Genomic DNA, 21,097 nt, shown 5'->3' with positions numbered 1-21,097 from the left:
GATCTTAAGCCTCTCAATGGATCCAATAGTCCAAGACCATCATTTGGTGGGACTGTCGGGATGCAGGTGGACGATGTTTTTGTTTAATCATTGGTCAGTTTCCTCTTTGTGTTGTTTCGCTCAGGAGAATACCACCAGGTCTGTTCAACAACTTCGATCTTTGCCTCGATGCTCACCAGCATTGATATGATTCATACGTTTATATAAGAGAAATCCATTTCTAATTAAATGAGTATTGGGAGACATTTTACCTCCATTAACAATAAATCAAACATACTTTCACCCAAGACTGCTATGCAATACTCTTTGCAGTAACAATCAGTTAAAAATCCCATTGTACGACAATGCAAAAGCTCATTGGGGCAAATAGGGATTTATGGTTGCTTTAGCAAGCATTGTCCACTAGGTGACGTGGATTGACCGAATGTTTCACAAATTTATATTCAAAAATTGAAGCACACAAGACAGAACAATGCAATAACTTTAATAAGTTTATTTGGATAAGCTTTAAAACACAGCAGGGAATTTAAAACATGAATGTTATCTACTTCAACATGCAAAACATTTTTACATTTGGGGGCCAAAAAGATCACCTTCACTAGGTCACTACAGTTTTAACAATTTGCAAAGGAACATAACATTGTAAACAGTTGTTACCATTTCAAGTAGATTTAACATTTTTAATTTCCATACTGGCACACTGTTTATCATTTATTTACATGAGCACCACTGCATATTAAGCTTGCACGATTGATCTATTTGTGTTTTTATACTAATTTTGCATAATACTATACATATGCAAGTCACATCTCCGAATAAACTTTTGTTTGCATGTTTTGTATGAGTGAAAACAACTTTGGTGATGCATACTTTTTGTTGGACAGCAGCACATAAGACACTTAGTAGCGGTGTAGTTTAAAAAGGCTGTTTAAAAGTTATTTACACTGTTGGTGTTTACTTACCATTTCAGTCCATCCAATGCATACCATTTCATTTGAAATAACACTCATCTGCTTGTACCATCTTAACCATGAAAGTCTGAATTAAAACTTATTTACATCATACATGAATACATACAAGGCCATCAAGTTGTACAGTACAGACCCACATTACAAGGAGCAGCAGGTACTTACTGAGTTTAAATGGCCTGTAGCGCCAGGTGAGTGGGTACAAGGCTGAAAAGTTGAGTGGGAAGGGCTACAGACAACAAACAGATACAAAGCAGTAAGTGATTGGCAGCACCACTGAGGGTTGTCATCCCTATTAAATCCACGACAGCATTTATTGACAAAAATCATTCTTGAACTGTGTCTTTATGTGGCCAACCTGACTGAATACCACATCCAGCAAATTCCAAACATATGTCCAACACATGACAATGACCATGTAAGCATTGTGAATATACAAGGGGAAAAAATAGCAAATCTACCCATTGAATACACATACTGCAGTAAATAAGGTGGAATTCAGCGTTTTCTGCAAACAAACCATTTGTGGTATTCTATAGTTGTGAACAGGTTAAAAAATATGCTAGTTTGGATTCCCATTATAACCACTTGTTTAAAAAAATATATATCAGAGCAGGTATTTGCTGCAGTTTCTGTATAGCTGGGTGATATTTGCATCAAGTGTACATTTTGAACAATATAACTGTCAATATATATTCAATGATACTGTACCATTTCTTCATGTTTTGTAATATCATGCAGTAGTTTGGACGCCGAGTTGGCCATCTTAGTTCAAGGCTGAAAGCCTTTGAGTAACTGAAACATTAGGTCTCTAAAGACATGTCAGGTGGGTGCCACATAAAGAGAATGATGGCCAACTTGGTGTGTCTAAAACAAAAACATGGTACAAACCTTCGTGACTCACCTTCACGCACTTCAGAACAAACCAGCACTGCATTTTTAAGGTGGATTTTATTACAACAGATTGATAAAACATTACAAAGGATGCACACAGGTACCCTTTAAGCAGGAAAATCTTAAAACAAGCCTGAAATAAGAAGAACGCTAGACTCATGAGCTGCAGATTGGTAACACATAACAGTTGGAATCATCGTTATCACTGAGACCCTCACCAACCAAGGTTGGGGACGCAAGTCCAACAGCACCTAAGCATGCTGTGAGGGCCTCGAGTGATCTACAAAAAGAAACTAAATCCAATAAATGGTTTACAAGGTAAACTTGCCTTTGTAAGGGGTTGGTACGTTCATGTAAGTCCAGCAGCTTCAACAGAACTATGAATCACTTTAACACACTTCACCTCTAAGAACCTGAGTGATACCTATGAGGGAAAGAATTTCATCTTCACAAGTGATCAAATAACAAAACAAGCAGTCAGGAACTTGTGTGGTGCTGGACTGTGGTTACATGAAATGTCCATGTGTTGCTAACAAATAATTAAGTCTTCGCCACCACTGGGCTTACTGCTCTTTGCTTGCAGCTAGGTCAGAAAATGTACAAGGATGAGAGAAAGGTGTTAACCTCAAACCTAATGTAGTGGCTGCTTTGCTGCTTCAGTAGCGCCCAGCAGGAGACATGACAGGTGGCCTCATGCCCATGGGGGGACCTCCCTGATAAGGAGGCACCAGTGGAGGACCCTGCCCATATGGAGGCATCCCTCCAGGCATGTAGCTTGGCATGCCCTGTGGAGGGGCCCCATACTGACCTAGAGAGAGAGAGAGAGAGCACACAGGGAATAAAAAAAAGTCAGTAACAGTTTATTTCAATGAAACACTTGGCAACAAGGATATCTGGAATACAGTGAAAATTAAAAACAAGCCTCTGAGAGGTTGTACTATTCAAAAACCAATTCAAATTTTGGGGGTTGTTTTAAAGTTGTCAGCAGCATAAGACAATAGAGCTCAGTTGTGTGACCAAATTAACCAGGAAGATTTAGCTTTTTGCCACATTTATTCCAACAGTGTTTTATTTACACTGACTGCAGCGGTTTTATGATGGCAACCGTTCGACCAAAGTCCATTATTTCCAATGGGAGAAAATGTTACTCTACAAAAAAGGAATTGTACCGAAAGGTTGAAATGGCCCATTGGCCCATTTGTCCTATTATGTTTCTCACCATGCATGGGATGCCTCATGCCCGGCTGCTGTGGTGGAAGGCCTTGCTGTGGGGCCATCATGCCGCCTACAGCGGCCACTGAGGGAGCAGCCGCATGGGCCTGACCTGTCCTTGCTAAGAGACGCTGGTACCGGGGCAACTGGGCCCTCAGTTCCTCCTGTTGGCAGAGACAACACAGAGAGCAGACTTTTACACAGAAGAAACATTGCTACGGACCTTACAACAATGATAAATATTCACAAAACTGTACCAATGGTGGCAGAAAATTTCCAAATGGGCATAATCAAGCTTGGATTCATCCTTTGCCATGCACACGTAAGAGACAATCATAATATTATGTAAAGTTAAAACTATAACATAATTCTGTTTCTGTGATGTGTCCGTGAATGCATATTTTGATCATCATATAATAGTCAAAATACTTGAAAAGCCTGCCATGCTCTAACTAAATGTTCTAGTATACGTATCAGTCATTACTTACTGTGGTAAGGGCAAATAAGAGAGTTCAAGCAACTTACCAGCGAAATATCCTCATCAGGGTGGATCAACTTACTAGTTGCACTCGAGGTGGTGAGGGTAGCAGCTTTAGTGGTCACTGTGGCTGGGGGTTTGGCCACAGTACTGCTAGATGGGTTAGATGAGGAAGTGGAAGAGGAGGAAGAGACAGAGGGTTGGGTATATGCTGGGAATGTTGCCTTGGGTGGGTCGGAGGAGGCTGCCGTGCTGAGGGAGTTTGATGCAGGGGCTCCTGAAGCACTTTGCTGGGCCTGCACAGAGACAGGAAAAGGGTAAATGGCCAATCTTAAAAAAAAAAAAGTGTATATTATATATATATATATATATATTCTTTTAACAACACTGAGTTGATTCTGGAAGACACACAAACCTACAAATTTCCATTATATATGTACAGTGTCATCCTTAGTTATTTTTCACCCTACCTTAAATAGGCCACTTTGTTTTTGATTTCTTCCATTTTGGGTTTTGATCTCAGTACCAAAATGAATACATGACTATGCACATCCATTCAGTACTGAAACCAAGAGTAAGTAGTTCAAGCAGAAATCATGCAAGTCTGTGACGAGGTTAAGATGATGTAAACTATTTTGTAAACTTGTCAAGTCTAAAAAAGCTCATGCATGGTAATAAAAAAAAATCACAGCCAGGTGTTGTTGGGGAGTAGTCTGTCACACCAACTGTGTAAGCCCTTGTACTACCTTTGCTGCACAAGTGGGCTTGCAAGACAAACGTCGATAGCAATCTGCCTGGTTTCCATCTTGGACTTTACAAGCAGTTAGTGAGAAAGCGACATGCAGCTGACAGCCACAGTCTGGTTTGTGAGCATACTTGTGGCGTGTTAGGAAAGGGAAGTTGAGAGGAGGCAGACTGAAGGTCTGCAGGTGGAGAGGAAACGGCTGCTGTGCTGCATTGAACACCAGAGCCCATCTGCAGCATGGTGGAAAGGAGATCACAGCATTGGCATATCACATATTTTGTCAGGGTTTAAACATTAAAAAATTTGTGGGAGCGGACGAGCTGACTAAATGTGAAAAACAGCATGTTGGAACCCCAATAATTCAAAAACCTGTATATGGTAACCAAATAAACATCACTGCACAAAGCTGATGCACCCTGTCTACTAGGGAGGGAGCTTGGAGGGAAGAGGCTCTCACAAATGTGTGTGTGTGTGTATGTATAAAAAAATCGGTGAATATGGAGTCGTGGGGTTCCAACCTGTGCTGCACTGGGGAAAAGAGGCTTGGTGACAGCTGGCTGAGCCGCTGGTACCGTTGGTCGGGTGGGTATCGCTCCTGCTGTGGGGGCAGGGGCAATGTGGGGCATCCCTGGCCTTGGAGCCATATGTGGTGGCATTCCTAAGAAATAGAAACATTAGACTTTTCCGTCAATGGAACCATTTAGAGGCACAACTACAGACATTCCCCAAACTAAAGTTGAAAGTAAAAATTAAATCAGATGACAGCCAACACCCTGGAACAGTGTTCAACCTAAGCAGACGTGCCAACCTTTTATGAAATGTTCTGAGTAGTGTAAGGATGCGGTACACATTTACGTATTTTTGTTGCTTTGTACGAAGAGTAAAACAATGTGATACAAACATTTGTTACACTATGCTTTTAGCTCAATTTTATTTTCAATTTTTACTGTTTTTATTTTATTTCTACAATGTGCAACGGGCCAAGAAAAACGGGCCATGAGTAGCAATGGAGCTTCTTGGTTCTTGCTAGCCATCCAGATAAAGATGCTCGTCATAAATTGAATAGAAGGGAGCAGATGAGTCTGGCAGGTAATTGTTTTGTGTAATCACTTCAACTGAGACATAGTTGATCCCACAATGTAGCTCGTAGAATTCCTTCTTATGCACATTTGCAGTTGAGACACGGAGACACAGTTGCCAAGTCTCGCTAGAGAAACAAGCGAGTCAAAGTCCAAAACAACAGAACGTAGAAATTTGAAAGCGACTTTACAAACAAACCCAAAACAAGAAGAAACTTCGGAATTTGCAAGCATCTTAACAACCCCAAAATTCCTTCTAATAGACGAATCTGGCAACACTGGCCGCGACACACTGTTTCTATGTGACGTACCAGGTCAACCAGAAAAGCCACCATTTTACCTGTGCCGAAAGGAGCATAAGGAGCGTAATACTGGAGGTGGGCTGTCCACTCTCTGAAAGAGAAAATTCATGTAGACTAGAATGTAAACTAGATGACCAATCACAGCCTTAACGGTCACCATAGTTCGAGGATTGTTTTTTGGAAGTGCACATCACGCTACACACAGAGACTGAACTTGACACTGAAACCAGAGAAATGCAACAAAATGTGTGCATGAGAGCAGAGAAGTGTACAAGCGTATTTAAGGGTGAAAATGTGTGCAGTGTATGAAAAATGCACACACTGGCAGTAGGGGTGGGAATCTCTGGCCACCTTACGATTCAGAGGCCTTGCTTGTTTCTATATATAATTTCTTTACACTCACTGTGTACTACTACAACAAAGAATATGTGTAATGATCCACAATTAAAATAAACATGTAACATTAATTTAGTTCAATTATCTTTTCATAATTGGAAGGTTACATCTACCAACATTTTTCCAATTGCACAGAACCAGCAGGAAAAGTAAAGTGTGCCAGTAGCAGCATGTATAAAATTAATAAACTTCAGCATATTCTGAGTAGCCAACATAAAAAAATATTCACAAATAAATAAGACTTCGGAATTCAACTGCGATTGGCTGGTGACCAGTCCAGGGTGTACTATGCCTCTCGCCCGAAGTCAACTGAGATAGGCTCCAGCATAACCCTGCGACGCTAGAAAATTGATGGATGGACTTCAGAATTCAAACTAAGATCCTGAGTATGGAATCTCTGACAAAATCATATTTCTGTTGTATACAAAAATCAAAAACAGCTTTCATTCAAAATATAGATTTCTGTACCAGCGGCTTTCATACAAGAATAATGCTTGCAAAAAAACTGGGCTGCTCTTATTCACAATTGCAGTGTCAGTGAAATAATGTTATGATGGGACGTTGTTTCTGGGTTCCAAAATGCGCAACAAAGCACGAAAGCACTGCTTCTCAACAACCGAATATGGCCACAAATCCTTTGCAAGAAAAGTTGTGATTGACTTTGTGATTCGCTTCGCCTTTTCAGAGTTGGGTGGAAAATTAGTTATCACCTGCTCGACGGTTCTCTGGTTGGCAGCAACTTCAGCTGGCTGTTTTTCCTCCTGGTTCAGGTGGAAACGTGTTATGTGGTTTCTCATATTTGTCGTGTTCCCAAAATATTTTAAGCTTGTATGACAAAGCTTGCATATCGTCTACCTCTTGTCCAGCTCATTTTTACCTTCAACTACATGAAAGCCAAAGTGCTTCCAGACGCTTGCTTTAAATCCAGTTCACGCTCAGCTATTTCGGTACAGTCTTACACTGTAAGGTGTCCAGGCGGCACTTTCGCTTTTCATCTTTTTGTTCCGTCCACATCAATTATTGACATTTATGCATCGATTAATGATCGTCCACGTCTGCATCGCGATGAATCTAAGTATCCATTATTTCCCCCACCCCTAGTTGGCAGGTCTACCAGCGGCGTTCCACTATTCCAGGTATGATATGAATTATGTTACTACTTGTCCTAAAGTCAGTTCACCTGGGGGCATACCAGGCATGCCTGGCATCATGGGAGGCATCATTCCACCCATTGGCATCATCCTGCAAGAGACATTGCGTTATGTACTCAAGGTCAAAAAAGGGCTTTAACAATGACTTATTAGCATAGCAAAACATCTGATAGACAGTATAAAGCAAAAATGTAAAGAGATTGTGAATCTACCCTGGAGGCATTCCATGCATACCAGGAGGCATGCCATGCATCATGGGTGGAACACCTGGCATCATTGGAGGCATTCCTAAAACGAGGGGACGGTCATATTACAAGAAAGTTTTATAATTTTATAGTTAAATTTAAGTTGTTTGGCACTCACCTTGATATCCACCTGGAGGCATCCCTGGTGCACTGGCCACAGGAGGGATCCCAGGCTGAGCCATAGGTGCAGCATAGCCTGCCTGAGACGGGACTCCAGCCACCTGCTGCACTGATGGTCCCGCTTCATCGTCGTCATCATCCTCATCCGAGTCATCTGGGTTCCTTTTCTTCCCCCCGTCTGAAATCCAAGAAGCAACAGTGAAAGGATATCACTCAAAGCCTAATCCATTCAGAACAAGAAACAAGGAAATTCACTGTGTTTGTGTCTTCTTAAATACTGCATATGCCAAAAGGTGTACAAACCTTGAGATTTCTGTGCTAACGTTCGTCTCCTTTCTTGCATATCTTTCTCTGGAATCCCCTCCATACCATAGATCTCTAACTCAATGTCTGTTCTTCCAGGAATTGCATTTGGTACACTGTCGATTGTCTCTTTATGCACCTGAAATACATACATGAGCATATAATGTATGTAGCATAAAAGAACTTACAAGAGCGTACAATGTGTTCACCCACCTGCATGCAATGAATGGCCAGGCCAGGACCAGTGTATAGTTTCTTATGGCAAATGTGACATTTGAAATGTTTTGCCTTTTGATGCTGAATGAGGATCTTTTCATCATCAAAATCTCGATTGCAGTACCTTAGGGAGGGAATTAAGGTTTGTTCTCGTAAACTAGAATGACGTGGAAAACCGCTATAATTAAGTAAGGCTTTTAATGAGTAAACAACTGATTACTGCCTTGCATTGAACGTCATTACATTTGGAGTATGCATTAAACTTCACTATATTACACTTCACAAAGAATTAAAAACACACCCAATACGTTCTTTATTATGAATTAAGGCGTTAACAGTTACCACACACAACAGTGGCATGGCAAGGCTAGCGCATTAGCTAGCGCCAATTTCTTTTGCAAACGAAATGTAGAAATTTACACGACTGTGAGTACCTTATGAATTTTCACATTTCTCAATAAGTCACAGTCACCAGTCTATAATGACATTATTCATGCTAGCGTTAGCCTACGAAGACGAAAAACCGCGTCCAAGGTAGTTTAGGCCTGCCTTTTGTCAAGACGAGTTTCCGAAACACCGAGCCTTGATTTTGACGTTTGGTCGTCCATTCAAAAGGATACCAGCACCATGGCTTCATCTGCTTCTTCTTTTTTCGTCCCATTTTGGCAGCGAATACAGAAATGCAAGGTCTACGTCACTTGAGTTCTTATTATCTCTTTGACAACAGCATGCTGTAATTCCGCCTCAACGCCGAAAATGGCGCCTGTCGCAGGAAGTAGCAACAGCCTGTTTAGACGTGACGTAGGGTAGTGTAGACACGCCCCAATTGACTCAACTCTGGTATTCTTCTCAATTATATTATTTTCAATCTGTTTTATTTTAACATAATGAAGAGCTCATTATATTATATGTATCTTTTCATAATAAACTGTACATTATTGTTCTGCACGAGCAGTACGTCATCAGGGCGGAGCTAGAAACACTTGTGTTTTGTTAAGTGTCCTCTAGATGGCAAAAACGTTGCAGAAGTCACATGATCAGGTTAACTACTATATGTCATTGCTCAGTTTGGCCTTATTTCCATGGGCTTAAATTGTCAGAAATTTGAAGTTAAAACTGCCATTTTCAGAATAATACCATCAAGAATTTATTGTTTATTAGAAAAACTGTTTAATTTACTCCAGTATGTACATATCAAATCTACAAAATATCCACATTGTTAAAATATTAGTAATTTAACCATCAATTTAACAGCCCTGATAACATATGTCCAGTTGCTATCTATAACTGACTTATAAATAGGATACAAGATATTGCTAACAATGCAGACGAGCCACAGAATGCACACAACATACAGTATCAGTACCTCATAGGAAAAACAATCAACGGCAAACACGTTAAACTGTGTTTAACTACACAATAATAAGGTTTGTGCGAAGCAGTTACCAGAGTAACATGAGGTTAAAGTACAGTACTCTTTATCACTGGGGGCTCTGGTAGCCTTTTAGTCCACTTCTATTTCACTCAATGAACAATTTTAAAAGGGACAGAGAGAGCACATTGATTTCTTTCCTTCCCACTTTGCATCATGAGTCGGCACCAGTTGCGATGCAATCAAGGTCACACCTGTGTGCTCTTCTGCTAATTTGGTTGACCCAGATGTCTGCCGTGCAGATTTTTCACACCATCCTACCATCAATAAATAACATATTTGCTGACTTCAACAATCTCTAAAAAACACCACAAATGTCCAATGGGACAACCGTTTGGCATCACTTCTGAAAGCTTAAAAGTGTGAATGGCACTTGTGCTTGTGCATTTATCTGTACACACATTTTGGTGGAATTACACAAAAAAAGTACGAGGCTCATGTAAACACTAAGACAAAAAAAATCTAAAGACAAAACTGAACTAGCCTCATCTTCCTAGCAGGTGAATATAGTCCATTATGTTCGAGCCAAACTTGCTATGATGCCATGGCAACCAAATGAATGCATACATTGAGAATGAGAACACTTTTAATGGAGTGTGACCCAACAGAAGAGACCAAACCGCCAGATGTATTTTCACCAAGCTTTGTGAGTAGGCACCTTCAGGTTCCTTATTGGAGGAGGGAAACATTATGTGGGCATAATGGCTTACGTCTGAGGCTATGTCCACACGTACATGGGTATTAAAAAACATTTCTCCGCTTTCCAGGGTCATATACAGCATCTATCTCTATCCTATACCACGCTGTTTTAAAACTGGCTGTCAAGAGCATGCCAAAGCAATGGACAGCACCAATCAGATGATTGCAACTATAAAGTTTCAAAAACATATGCATAAATAGATAAATAAAACTGGCACACTCATATGAACATACAACAGTACTGTGCAAAAAGTCTCGGGCCACCATTAATAACGATTTTTACGCAGGAATTCATAGTAGAACAGTTAATATGGTAGGAAGATTACTCAACAATGCTAATTCCACGAACCTTTGTAGTGGGATAGTGTGTAAGTCAAGGAAGAATATATTACTGGCCATTTCTTATATTAAAAAAAAAAAAGATGTGGAGTGATTATATATTGTTGCATGTTTTTAAAAATACCTGTGTTAGTGTGGACATTTCTGATTCTGCTTTAACAAAAATGACATGATAAGAATTAGGTGTGGGCTGTGGCTATATGATCTTACACAAGGTATGTAAGGCTTCTTCCAGAAATGCAGCAAGTGAATGGAAATGGAGACGTTTGCATCAGAGCACTACGTGCATGATGGAGATCATCTGAACCACTGGGACTGCTTCCACAATGAGACTCGGCATATGAGGTACCAATATATGGATGAAAGAGGGACGCAGTGTCATTTTAGCTGCCCCTAAATAAGCATGTCACGGCGGTGGGGGCAATCGCACGTCAAGCAAGCTGTAGGCAAAAATGTTCCAGAAGACAGCGCAGAGCACGAACAAGGTGTAGACGCAGAAGAAGATCCAAAACAGAGACTGCTCCTGGAGCCGCTGCTCGTAGTTCTGCAGGACCACCACACCCAGTGTGAGACCCACCATCACCCCACCCAGGTGAGCTACAAAGCTGGGGTTAGGGCAAGGAGGAAACGCTGGGGGATAGAAGCGTAGCCACACGGCACGCCCAAATTCTACACTCACTGTGTGCAGAAAAAAAGAGAAAAACAGGATTTTATCAACACAATTAAATATTACTTATCTACTGCATATCCCTATACTAGCCTAGATAAGCATTCCTACTGACCTGGAGAAACACTAAATTATTGGATTATTTTAAAACACACAAGGACAATCTGGTAATCTGTCAGTCTGTTAGGTCTTTATTAGAAACAGGCACCTTAGTTTTCGCTAATAGTCCGTTTCAAAAAGTCAGACCAAAAATGACGAAATGTACAGAAGCCAGAGCAATTTTTCCCATAGAAAATTATGGAAAGTCAATTACTGTTTTTTCCGGACTATAAATTGCTCCGGGGTATAAATTGCACCAGCCAAAAACGCACAACGAAGAGGAAAAAAAACATATATAAGTCACACTGTACTATACTTCGCATTTTTCGGGGGAAAATGATAATAACAACAAAATGGTGAACAACAGGCTAAATAGGCGTCTGTTAACGTAACGTGAATAGGTGGTATGTTAACATAACACATTAAAACAACGTGCAAAGTCATGTATATTCATCGCCAAACTTTCTTTCTGCTGCTCGATTACCGTTTTCAGCTTCATATTTCACTACTTGCAGCTTGTAATCTACAGAATATGATTTTCTTTTTGGGGGCATTTGTGGTCCATCCTTCTCAGTTGTCTTTATGACTACTGTGTGGCGCTGTGAACAGGCACGCAGACAGGAAACTACATGACACTCCAAACCATAGAAGAAGAAAGAATGGATGTCTTCTGCTTACGAGAAGTGAAATTACTTCTGCGAGTCATTATGGAGTATAAGAGAGCAAATATTAGGAGAATGTTGAATAAGGTGAGTCATGTCCGTCGAAATCTTCAGATATTTAGTTGGCTTGTCGTCAAAGCTCACTTCTGGTCACCTGACGGCGACGAGGCGGTGGTGAGTCGGTGATGTCATCGTTCTCGCATTGTCTGTATACATGCCCACTCTGGAAGCCGTTTTCAAAAAATACAGTTTCAAGTCACACAGAATGCCGTTCCCGTGTGGATCAGAGGCTGAAACTATAAAATACTTTTGCTTTTACTTTTGACCTGAAAAAGTTTCTGTGTGGATAGCCCCTCAGTTGTCTTTATAAGTTGATGTTTACATTGTAAATTTTCAGTGGTACAGGAGTAATAGGAGTAGCAAATACTGGCCATGATATCTTCATGTACCAACTAAAAAGAGAGAAACTTACTTGTTGGGGTGGCTTTATTTCAGAGCGGGTAGCAACATCTTGTCTCTAGCATAGCGACAGCACAACTGACAGCTCCTCCATACAACAAACATACTCCACAGATGCCTAACACATTAGTGCCATCTAGGGGCATTGAAGTGTAACAACATGACACATACACTCTATAACACTGGCACACAAGCCTAGAGCGCCCTCTAGCGGCTGTCAGTGTGGAAAAAAACGAATATGTCGTTACGGAGTACAAGCCGCCGGACCAGCCAAACCATTGAGTCAACAATGTGTGGGCTGCTTTGTTTGGGCACTTGATTCCGTGAAATAACCCGCGGGCAAACACATACGTTCGTTATGGCCATACGAAAACGGAGACATGGAGAAAATTTTCATGAAAAATTGTTGTGGAAAACCATTGTACAAAACGTAGGGCGTACGAAAACTGAAGTTTCATTATATAATTATTTTTACAATATTAATATATTGTGATAATTTATCTGTATAATTCTCCTACCTGAGCTACCACCTTATTGTGGTGGAGGAGTTTGCGTGTCCCGATAATCCTAGAAGCTAAGCTGTCGGGGTATTTTATGCTCCTAGTAGGGTCACCGATGACAAACAGGTCTTAGTGGAGGGACCAGACAAAGAGTGGCAGAAGAGAAAACCATTGGACCGAGTTTTCCCTCACCCGGACGTGGGTCATGCAGGCCCCCCTCTGGAGCCAGGTCTGGAGGTGGGGCACGATGTCGAGTGTCTGGTGGCCGGGCCTACACTCTTGGTGCCAGGCTGGGCACAGCTCGAAAAGACAACTTGGGTCCCCCCCTCCAATGAACTCACCACTTATGAAAGGGGCTAAAGGGCTCAGGTGCAGCGTGAACTGGGTGGCAGCCAAAAGACGGGACGTTGACGGTCCCATCCTCGGCCGCAGAAGCTTGCTCGTGGTATGTGGAATGTCACCTCTCTGGTGGGGAAGCAGTTTGAGCTGGTGCACAAGGTGGAGAAGTTCTGGCTAGATACAGTCAGACACACCTATGCGCACAGCAAGGGCTCTGGAACCAGTCCTCTCGAGAGGGGACTTTGGCATTGCCGGCAGTGAGAGGTGATGGGCAGGGGCGGCAATTCTTGTTGCGCCCCGGCTCATGTTTCCCTCCGCCATTGGATGGGGGGACGAGTCCTGATTGTTGCTTGTGCTTATGCGCCAAACAGCAGTTCAGAATACCCACATTTTTTGGAGTCCCTAGAAGGAGTACTGGAGAATGCTCTATCAGAGGATTCCCTTGCATTCTGCTGGGGGACTTCAACGCTCACATCGGCAGTGGGACCTGAAGAGGCATGATTGGGAGGAACGGCCCCCCTGATCTGAACCCATGTGGTGCTTTGTTATTGGACTGTGCTTGTCACAGATTGTCCATAACAAACATTGTGTTCAAGCATAAGGGTGTCCATATATGCATTTGGCACCAGGACACCGTGAGCCGCAGTTCGATGACTGACTTTGTGGTCGTGTTATCAGACTTGCAGCCATATGTTTTGGACACTTGGATTAAGTGAGGATGCCAGTCAGACCTAGCAGGCCAAAACGCATTGTGAGGGTCTGCTGGTAACGTCTGGCAGAGTCCCTTGTCAGAAGGAGTTTTAACTCCCACCTCCGGGACAGCTTTGACCATGTTCCGAGGGAGGCAGCGGACACTGAGTCCGAGAGGGCCATGTTATGTGCTTCCATTGTCGAGGCGGCTGACCGGACCTGTGGCCATAAGGTGGTTGCTACCTGTCATGGCGGTAATCCCAGAATCCGCACATTACTGCCTTCCGGGTAAGGTTCTAGGGTTCTGGAAAGGAGGATCCGCCAGACAGTTGAATCTTGGATTGTGGGTTTCGTCTGGTTGTGGAACTGTGGACCAACTCTACACTCTCGGCAGGGTCCTTGAGGGTGCATGGGAGTTTGCCCAACCAGTCTATATGTGTTTTGTGGACTTGGAATAAGCGTTCGGCCACGTTCCTCGAGGAATTCTTTGGGGAGTACTCCGGGAGTATGGGGTACGGGACCACCTAATTCAGGTGGTTCGCTCCCTGTATGACAGGTGTCAGAGCTTGGTTCGCATTGCTGGCAATAAGTGGGACTCGTTTTCAGTGAGGGATGTACTCCGCCAGGGCTGCCCGTTGCCACCTATTCTGTTCATTACTTTTATGGACCAAATTTCTAGGCACACCCAGGGCGTTGAGGGTATCCAGTCTGGTGGGTGCAGGATTGGGTCTCTGCTTATTGCAGATGATTTGGTCCTGCCGGCTTCATTGGGTCGTGATCTTCAACTCTCACTGGATCAGTTCGTACCCGAGTGTGAAGCGGCTGGGATAAGAATCAGCACCTCCAAGTCCGACTCCATGGTTCTCGCCTGGAAAAGAGTGGAGTGCCATCCCCGGGTCAGGAATGAGATCCCCAAGAGATGCCCCAAGTAGAGGAGTTTTAGTACCACGAGGTCTTGTTTACGTGTGGCATCTGGTCACGATGCCTCCTGAACGCCTCCCTGGGGGACAAGCTGGAGAGACTATATTTCTGAACTGGCCTGGGAACGCCTCGGGATCCGCCGGAGGAGCTGGACGAAATGGCCGGGGAGAGGGATGTCTAGGCTTCCCTGCTTAGGCCGCTGCCCCCGTGACCCAACTTTGGATAAACGGTAGAAGATGGATGGCTGGATATCAGTATAACTGAATAAATTTGTATAATTTGTACAATGACAAAGGACTGACTGCATTTATTTACTCAATTATAGAGAGCACCAGGTCTTTAACAGAGGTTGGCATTTGAGGCATATACAGTATTATCATATATTTAAATATTATTACATATATTAATAACAAGGCCGCACGGTGGTCTAGTGGTTAGCACGTTGGCCAACACAGTAACAGCTTGGAGATCGGGAAGACCTGGGTTCGATTCTCCCCTGGGCTCGATTCTCCCCTGGGCATTTCTGTGCGGAGTTTGCATGTTCTCCCCGTGTGCGCGTGGGTTCTCTCCGGGTACTCCGGCTTCCTCCCACATTCCAAAAACATGCAGGTGAGGTTAATTGGCGACTCTAAATTGCCCATAGGTATGAATGTGAGTGTGAATGGTTGTTTGTCTATATGTGCCCTGCGATTGGCTGGCGACCAGTCCAGGGTGTACCCCGCCTGTCGCCCGAAGTCAGCTGGGATAGGCTCCAGCATGCCCCAGCGACCCTAATGAGGAAGAAGCGGTATAGAAAATGGATGGATGGATGGATATTAATAACATTTTTTAAAAATATATTATTGTATATATAATATACATTTACTCTATTATTAAATAATATATTAAAATGTGAGTACACTTGTGACAATTAATTGAGTATGATTAAATCAATTTGATTTGTATACATGTTGACAGCAACTATTTGAGAAGTATGTATTTGACAGAAACTCACCGAGTCGCATCGTCTTTTAGAGCACAGGCCAATATTTGAGTACATTTCATGTTGCTTGTTTTGGCCTTCCATTGGATTTGTTTCCAATGACGAGGTAAGACAAAATAAGAGGTCAAAAGGAGAGCGTATCATTCGACTTACTGCACACCAGAGCCATGGCCATCCGGAATAATTTAAATTGACACTTCATCCCTGACCAATTCTGCAAAAAGAGAGAGAACGAGATGGTGGACATCATATGATGATACTTATTAAACCCAAAGATAAAGACATGCTTGAAGGTCAAGTCTTTCACCATCACAAAGCGCCCTGGAATGTATGGCATGTGCAGATAGAGCTGCACCTGCTGGGCCCCAAAAGACATAGCTTTGAGGATGGCAGCAGAGCAATGACAGGACAAATGAGTGATGTTCTAATTCTGTACAGTCTATACACACGTACATGCACTGACTCAAAACCAAACCTACCATAACTACATTGGCCAGGTGTGCAGAGACCAGGGCGTACACACCGCCAGATGAGCCGACCACGGGAGCCGTCATGTCGGTGACAGACACCGCCAGAGACCCTGCAGTGATCAGAGACATCACAGGTCAGATAACCTCACCTAGCTATCTTTACTTACAAACACAACATCTGCTGTTGTGATAGCAAAATTATATATCAGGGATGTCACTGAGATTGAAAGATAGGTGAGCGCTTTGCCCCAAAGAGTGTGTCTAGGAATTTTTTCATGGCACCAACATAGGCTTCATCAATTAATTCATTATTTGAAGAGCATTTATGAAGACTTGTTACCTCACTCACTCTTTTTCTTCCCTGGCTTCTCTGGAAGACTCCCTGTCTTTCCTCTCCTTAGTTTAAGAAATAAATATAAATAATAACAACTGAGTTATGTCAACACAAAGCCAACTACAATATCATATTTCCTTCCCCTAGTAAAGGTAGGTAAACATTACATTACATAAACATTGATTCTAATGAAGTCCTCATTTTTTAATCAGAAAACGCTACCTTTATTTAACAGGCAAGCACACAGCTTCCGCCTAGTGTGGTAAAATCTTTGTACTGAACAGGGAGTCACTGTGTGCTTGATTTATGCTGTGTAACTGCTAACTAGACAAGAGGTACAGTGTTGTTCCTCGGATGAGAGCACAAGTAAAAGCCACTGAGTTGGGTTTATCAAGTACCCACACATGACACTTGGAGGCTAATAGCCATCTCTGCGATAATTTTAATCAAATAACAACTTATATACTGCATTCACCTTTGGTTTGTGTTAAGAGCATCCCTGAACTGACTTCTTACACCAAAACAATCAGTTTATAGTTACAGGAGGGTTTAGGAACGTAGTCAATCCATGCCATGCTAGTACTGTATGTACAAGGAAGCTATTCATCGTGACAAATACTTTGCAGGATAATGATGCTCACAGTCAGCAACGTAATAAAATAGCAAAATTTATTTCTCTCTGAAACTTTGGCACCAATTCATTAATGTTCAAAAATGATTCAATAACACTATATAGTACTGCAACAAAAAAAACAAACACTGACTTTAATTAATAATTTCAAGTCATAATAAAATTATCTTAAATATTCTGCTAATGTTCGTTAGAGACAAAATATGAAGTGACGATGACAATAACAATTGTGTGGTTGATGTTATAAAACCAAAATATCTTCCTTTTTTTTGAGTGCTCCTCTTTTTAAAGCATGTCTCAAACACTGCCCTCAATCTTTGTAATTACTTGAACATTATTATTATCAAGTAGTCTCTTATCTTGCCCTTATTATTCCCCAATGAGGCCTGTTTTTTTCTTCTTCTAGCAAAAAAAAAAAAAATCTTTGAATAGATTCTTGAAAACATCTATGCTAAATGCTAATTTAACATTCAATTTTTTTAAGTGCACTGTTTTATTCATCGTCTATTGTTTGCTTCCCAGGTCTCAGCTGTCAACATGCAAGTTCACTCATCTTCACAAAAGAGCCAGAGTGTGTGTCAGACCAAGAGGTTCATTGACCCCTCAATGACTCATTACTTAACCTCTGAACTTTGACCTGACCTCCCTGTATGTGCCAGCTGAGCTCCTGAGTCTGTTCACCAAGCTTGCTTTGATTATCTTCAGACAGGCCTTTTTTTTAGATTAAAAAAAGTTAAATAATAAAATCATTTATTTTATATAAATATAAAATAATAAATATAAAATAATATATATACTGCCCATATCTCATCCTGTCATATGCAGGATAGACATATTGATATCAGTTTTAGGAATAACAGTCATATGACTCTTTAAACAAACACTAGCTTCATTATTTGTATATTAATGCCTTTCAGCAAACCCATTCCATTCCACTTTATAACTGCACAATAAATGCATTCATCACAGAATGATATAAGATAGTAATGGGATTTGAATAGTAAATGTTATTAGGAAAATACAATCGCTCTTAAGTTCCAGAGGACCATAAAATTGCATGTGATGACACATTTACGTTGATGTTCATTTTATCACGTTGATCTGCTCGATGCCAAACAGCCCAAGAGGAAGTATCACTTTCAGCCAGACACAATGAACCAAAAACATCACAGTCAATACAACCCGTCCTTCCCCCTCCACTAGTGGTCGATATCTAATTAAAACACTGACTTCTGTCACTGTGTGTATGTTAGCGTGCCTGATTTATGCAGCATTTCCTGTGAGCTGAATTCTGTGGGCCACTTCAGCTGGTATCCACGAGTGCGTGTGTGTGTGTGTGTGTGTGTGTGCTTGTGGCTGACCCCTGCACGCACACGACACACACACACACAGTTGGAGATATACAGGGATTGAGAAAACGTTCATGAATATTAATCAAATTCTCAATGCATCATTTTATAGTCTGCAATTTTGTATGCTTCAGTAACTTGTATCAGGAACAAACAAATACATACTGTATGCACACACACATACGTGTGTGTCTAGTGTATGGGGTTGTTGTCAAAGTTAAGTCGGAAGGATGTGGAGACTGCAGTGTCATTAAAACAATAAAAATCCATCTTTGTGTGTCTGTGCCCTTTGTATATGCCCCAAGGGAAGATGTGGGGGATTTGAATGGGCACTGCACAACTTCCAGGACCCCTCCACAACTGGTAGAAATACAGAAACACAAATCACTGTGTACACAATCAAACACACATTTGATTCTTTTACATGACTGAATGGAACCTGATGGGCTTCTGCTAATGGCAAAAAAACACACAAGCAGATGGAGGAACACTAGACTTGAAAGGTTAAACCTTGTTTGTGTTTTTTTTTTTCCTCAGATACTCCAAGTGAATAACATAAAATGTGTGCAAAGTTTCCATTAATCTTTGCTCCTCGTTCCGCTCACCTGCCAGCACACCACACACGTAGATGAGTCCGATCCTCACGGCTCCGTGCACCATTTCTAGGGGGACTCCTACCAGCAGCTGCATGGCCATGTTTAGGCTCAGGTGTTCAATCCTGTTACACACATAGACAATGCATAATGAGGAACTCACATGTGTCGCAGTCCTCCCATGTCTTGTTTCAGTGACAAGGGATTATTTTATAATGACTAAAACGCTGGAATATGTATGCCAGGCCAGTAGGTGGCGATGTCACTTCGTAAAGAAACACGATGTCCATACCCACCAATGGCTTGTTCCCCCTGCCTATGGTCTACGTTCAGATATTATATAGCTTTAAAGAATTGAGGTTTCAAATGGTTTAATATTTTTTTGTGTCACTTTTTTTCCTTCCTTCTTTTGTCTCTATCCATTGCAACTAATTATCAGTAACAGATACTGTAGGGGTGTCACGAGACAAGATTTTAACATTAATTTTAAGAAAAGTACAATGAAAAAATATAAAAATATGTACTGCAATATACGAATTTAATTTCTACTACGTTACCTTGTATCGCTCCTCACAAGGCTACACTCTTCTGCACTCTGTGTGTTTGCTACTGGCCCCGCCTCCACCCACCGAGTCAAAGAGACTGTATGACTGACAAAAGAGCTCACTCCATTCATGCCGTTGTTCTATGGAACAAACGCACCAAGGTGCTAAAAAACAACACTTATCATGTATGTATGGACAATCAATTTTCATGTTTAGATGGAAAAAAAAAACCATCCACTTTGACTTTGAGACCTCTGATCAAATTATTGTGTTTTGGGGCTCCAAAAAGCTATTCTTATGTCAGTTAAAAACATTGTGCCGGGACCTAAAGCAGGAGATACATTACATTACTCCACAGACATTCTTTGTGTCCTTCTTTACTGCAATGTCCTTCCATCACAAACCCCCATTTAGCAGCAGAAAATAAACTCGCCCCAAAAATCCAAGGGCACAGCAGCGCTCTTCTTCTGTCCCTCATTTGCTTATGCTCTCTGTCTGATTTAGACCCTCATCTCTTTTTCATGTTTGTTTACAGCTAAATGACAGAGTCGAATAGGAAAGCAGAGGCAAATATGGCCGACAGGCTGCTTAAAAGCAGTGCGTTGCGTCTGTGTTTTCTACAAACAGAGCACACAGAAAAACATCCTGGTGGGAACGTGCACACATATTCACAGCAAGCACACAAATAAGCACACCAACATTTCCACTGAGACAGCACCAATAATCTATTTAGTTCGTGATAAACCCAGCACCTCCACCTCAATGACAAGCTGCGCGATCGTTCGATGATCAGGAAGGCGACAATAGGGGGTATTGATCAGCTGGGGGAGGCAAGTCCAAACACACAAGGACATCTTCAGCCCAGATAACATCATCTAACACACTGATGAACGGCATTCAATATGAGGCCAAACCTTTAATACTGATATCACTGGTCCACACACCAGAGTACATCTCTTTCAGCCCAGCTTGTTTTTTGTTTTGTCAATCGCACGCAAGTTTACACATAATGCAACTAAATCTACTAGTGCCCAAGGGTCCAGTTTTTTCAGTGTCACAAAAAGTGCAAGAAAAGACAGATGCAGAGTTAATCCTTTGATCTTCGCTGAGATTTACTGATGCCGTGTGTGACGTATGAGACATATTTTTTCCTGATATTTTCAGATGAATTCCAGATTGTACAACCTTAGGGACATTCAAATTTAGTGGTTTAACTGTAATGTTCAGTTTTGAATGTCAGAGAGGTTTTAATTTAATAATGTGGCTCAAATCTGGCA

General features: G+C 41.7%; 2 protein-coding genes across 7 annotated transcripts in view; both read right to left on the bottom strand.

Moving 5' to 3' along the window:
- Window positions 1–1,902: 1,902 nt before the first annotated feature.
- znf207b (zinc finger protein 207, b) lies at window positions 1,903–8,905 on the bottom strand. 2 transcript variants are annotated; one of them, XM_054778846.1, is made up of 11 exons: window positions 8,730–8,905; window positions 8,107–8,233; window positions 7,894–8,032; window positions 7,589–7,768; window positions 7,438–7,513; window positions 7,255–7,316; window positions 4,816–4,955; window positions 4,429–4,527; window positions 3,600–3,848; window positions 3,082–3,238; window positions 1,903–2,670 (listed from the first exon to the last, which is right to left on the bottom strand). In XM_054778846.1, exons 1-11 carry the CDS (start codon window positions 8,768–8,770, stop codon window positions 2,519–2,521), a joined length of 1,422 nt encoding a protein of 473 aa, XP_054634821.1. In that variant the 5' UTR covers window positions 8,771–8,905; the 3' UTR covers window positions 1,903–2,518. The 2 variants fall into 2 exon arrangements, with proteins under 2 accessions (XP_054634821.1, XP_054634822.1); XM_054778847.1 differs by lacking the exon at window positions 4,429–4,527.
- Window positions 8,906–10,982: 2,077 nt separating this feature from the next.
- The window catches only part of rhbdl3 (rhomboid, veinlet-like 3 (Drosophila)), a 73,061-nt gene continuing 62,946 nt past the window's right edge, over window positions 10,983–21,097 (bottom strand). For all 5 annotated transcript variants that reach the window (XM_054778853.1, XM_054778852.1, XM_054778850.1 and 2 more), the window contains 4 exons: window positions 19,288–19,400; window positions 16,378–16,478; window positions 16,052–16,112; window positions 10,983–11,257 (listed from right to left, as the gene is read on the bottom strand). In XM_054778853.1, the coding sequence (XP_054634828.1) occupies window positions 10,986–11,257; window positions 16,052–16,112; window positions 16,378–16,478; window positions 19,288–19,400 (547 nt within the window). In that variant the 3' untranslated portion in view covers window positions 10,983–10,985. The remainder of the gene's footprint in view (window positions 11,258–16,051; window positions 16,113–16,377; window positions 16,479–19,287; window positions 19,401–21,097) is intronic.

This window comes from Dunckerocampus dactyliophorus, chromosome 6, assembly GCF_027744805.1.
Source record: "Dunckerocampus dactyliophorus isolate RoL2022-P2 chromosome 6, RoL_Ddac_1.1, whole genome shotgun sequence".
Taxonomy (NCBI): domain Eukaryota; kingdom Metazoa; phylum Chordata; class Actinopteri; order Syngnathiformes; family Syngnathidae; genus Dunckerocampus; species Dunckerocampus dactyliophorus.
The sequence above is the reverse complement of the archived record's forward strand: the minus strand, read 5'-3'. Positions and strand labels throughout refer to the sequence as shown.

Excerpts from the sequence above, each read along its gene's own strand:
- znf207b (XM_054778846.1), bottom strand. The coding sequence starts at position 8,770 with ATGGGACGAAAAAAGAAGAAGCAGATGAAGCCATGGTGCTG. Across the intron at positions 8,234-8,729 it reads CAGATGAAGCCATGGTGCTG|GTACTGCAATCGAGATTTTG; the intron begins GTATCCTTTTGA and ends TCCCTCCCTAAG. Across the intron at positions 2,671-3,081 it reads CATGAGGCATCCCATGCATG|GTCAGTATGGGGCCCCTCCA; the intron begins GTGAGAAACATA and ends CTCTCTCTCTAG.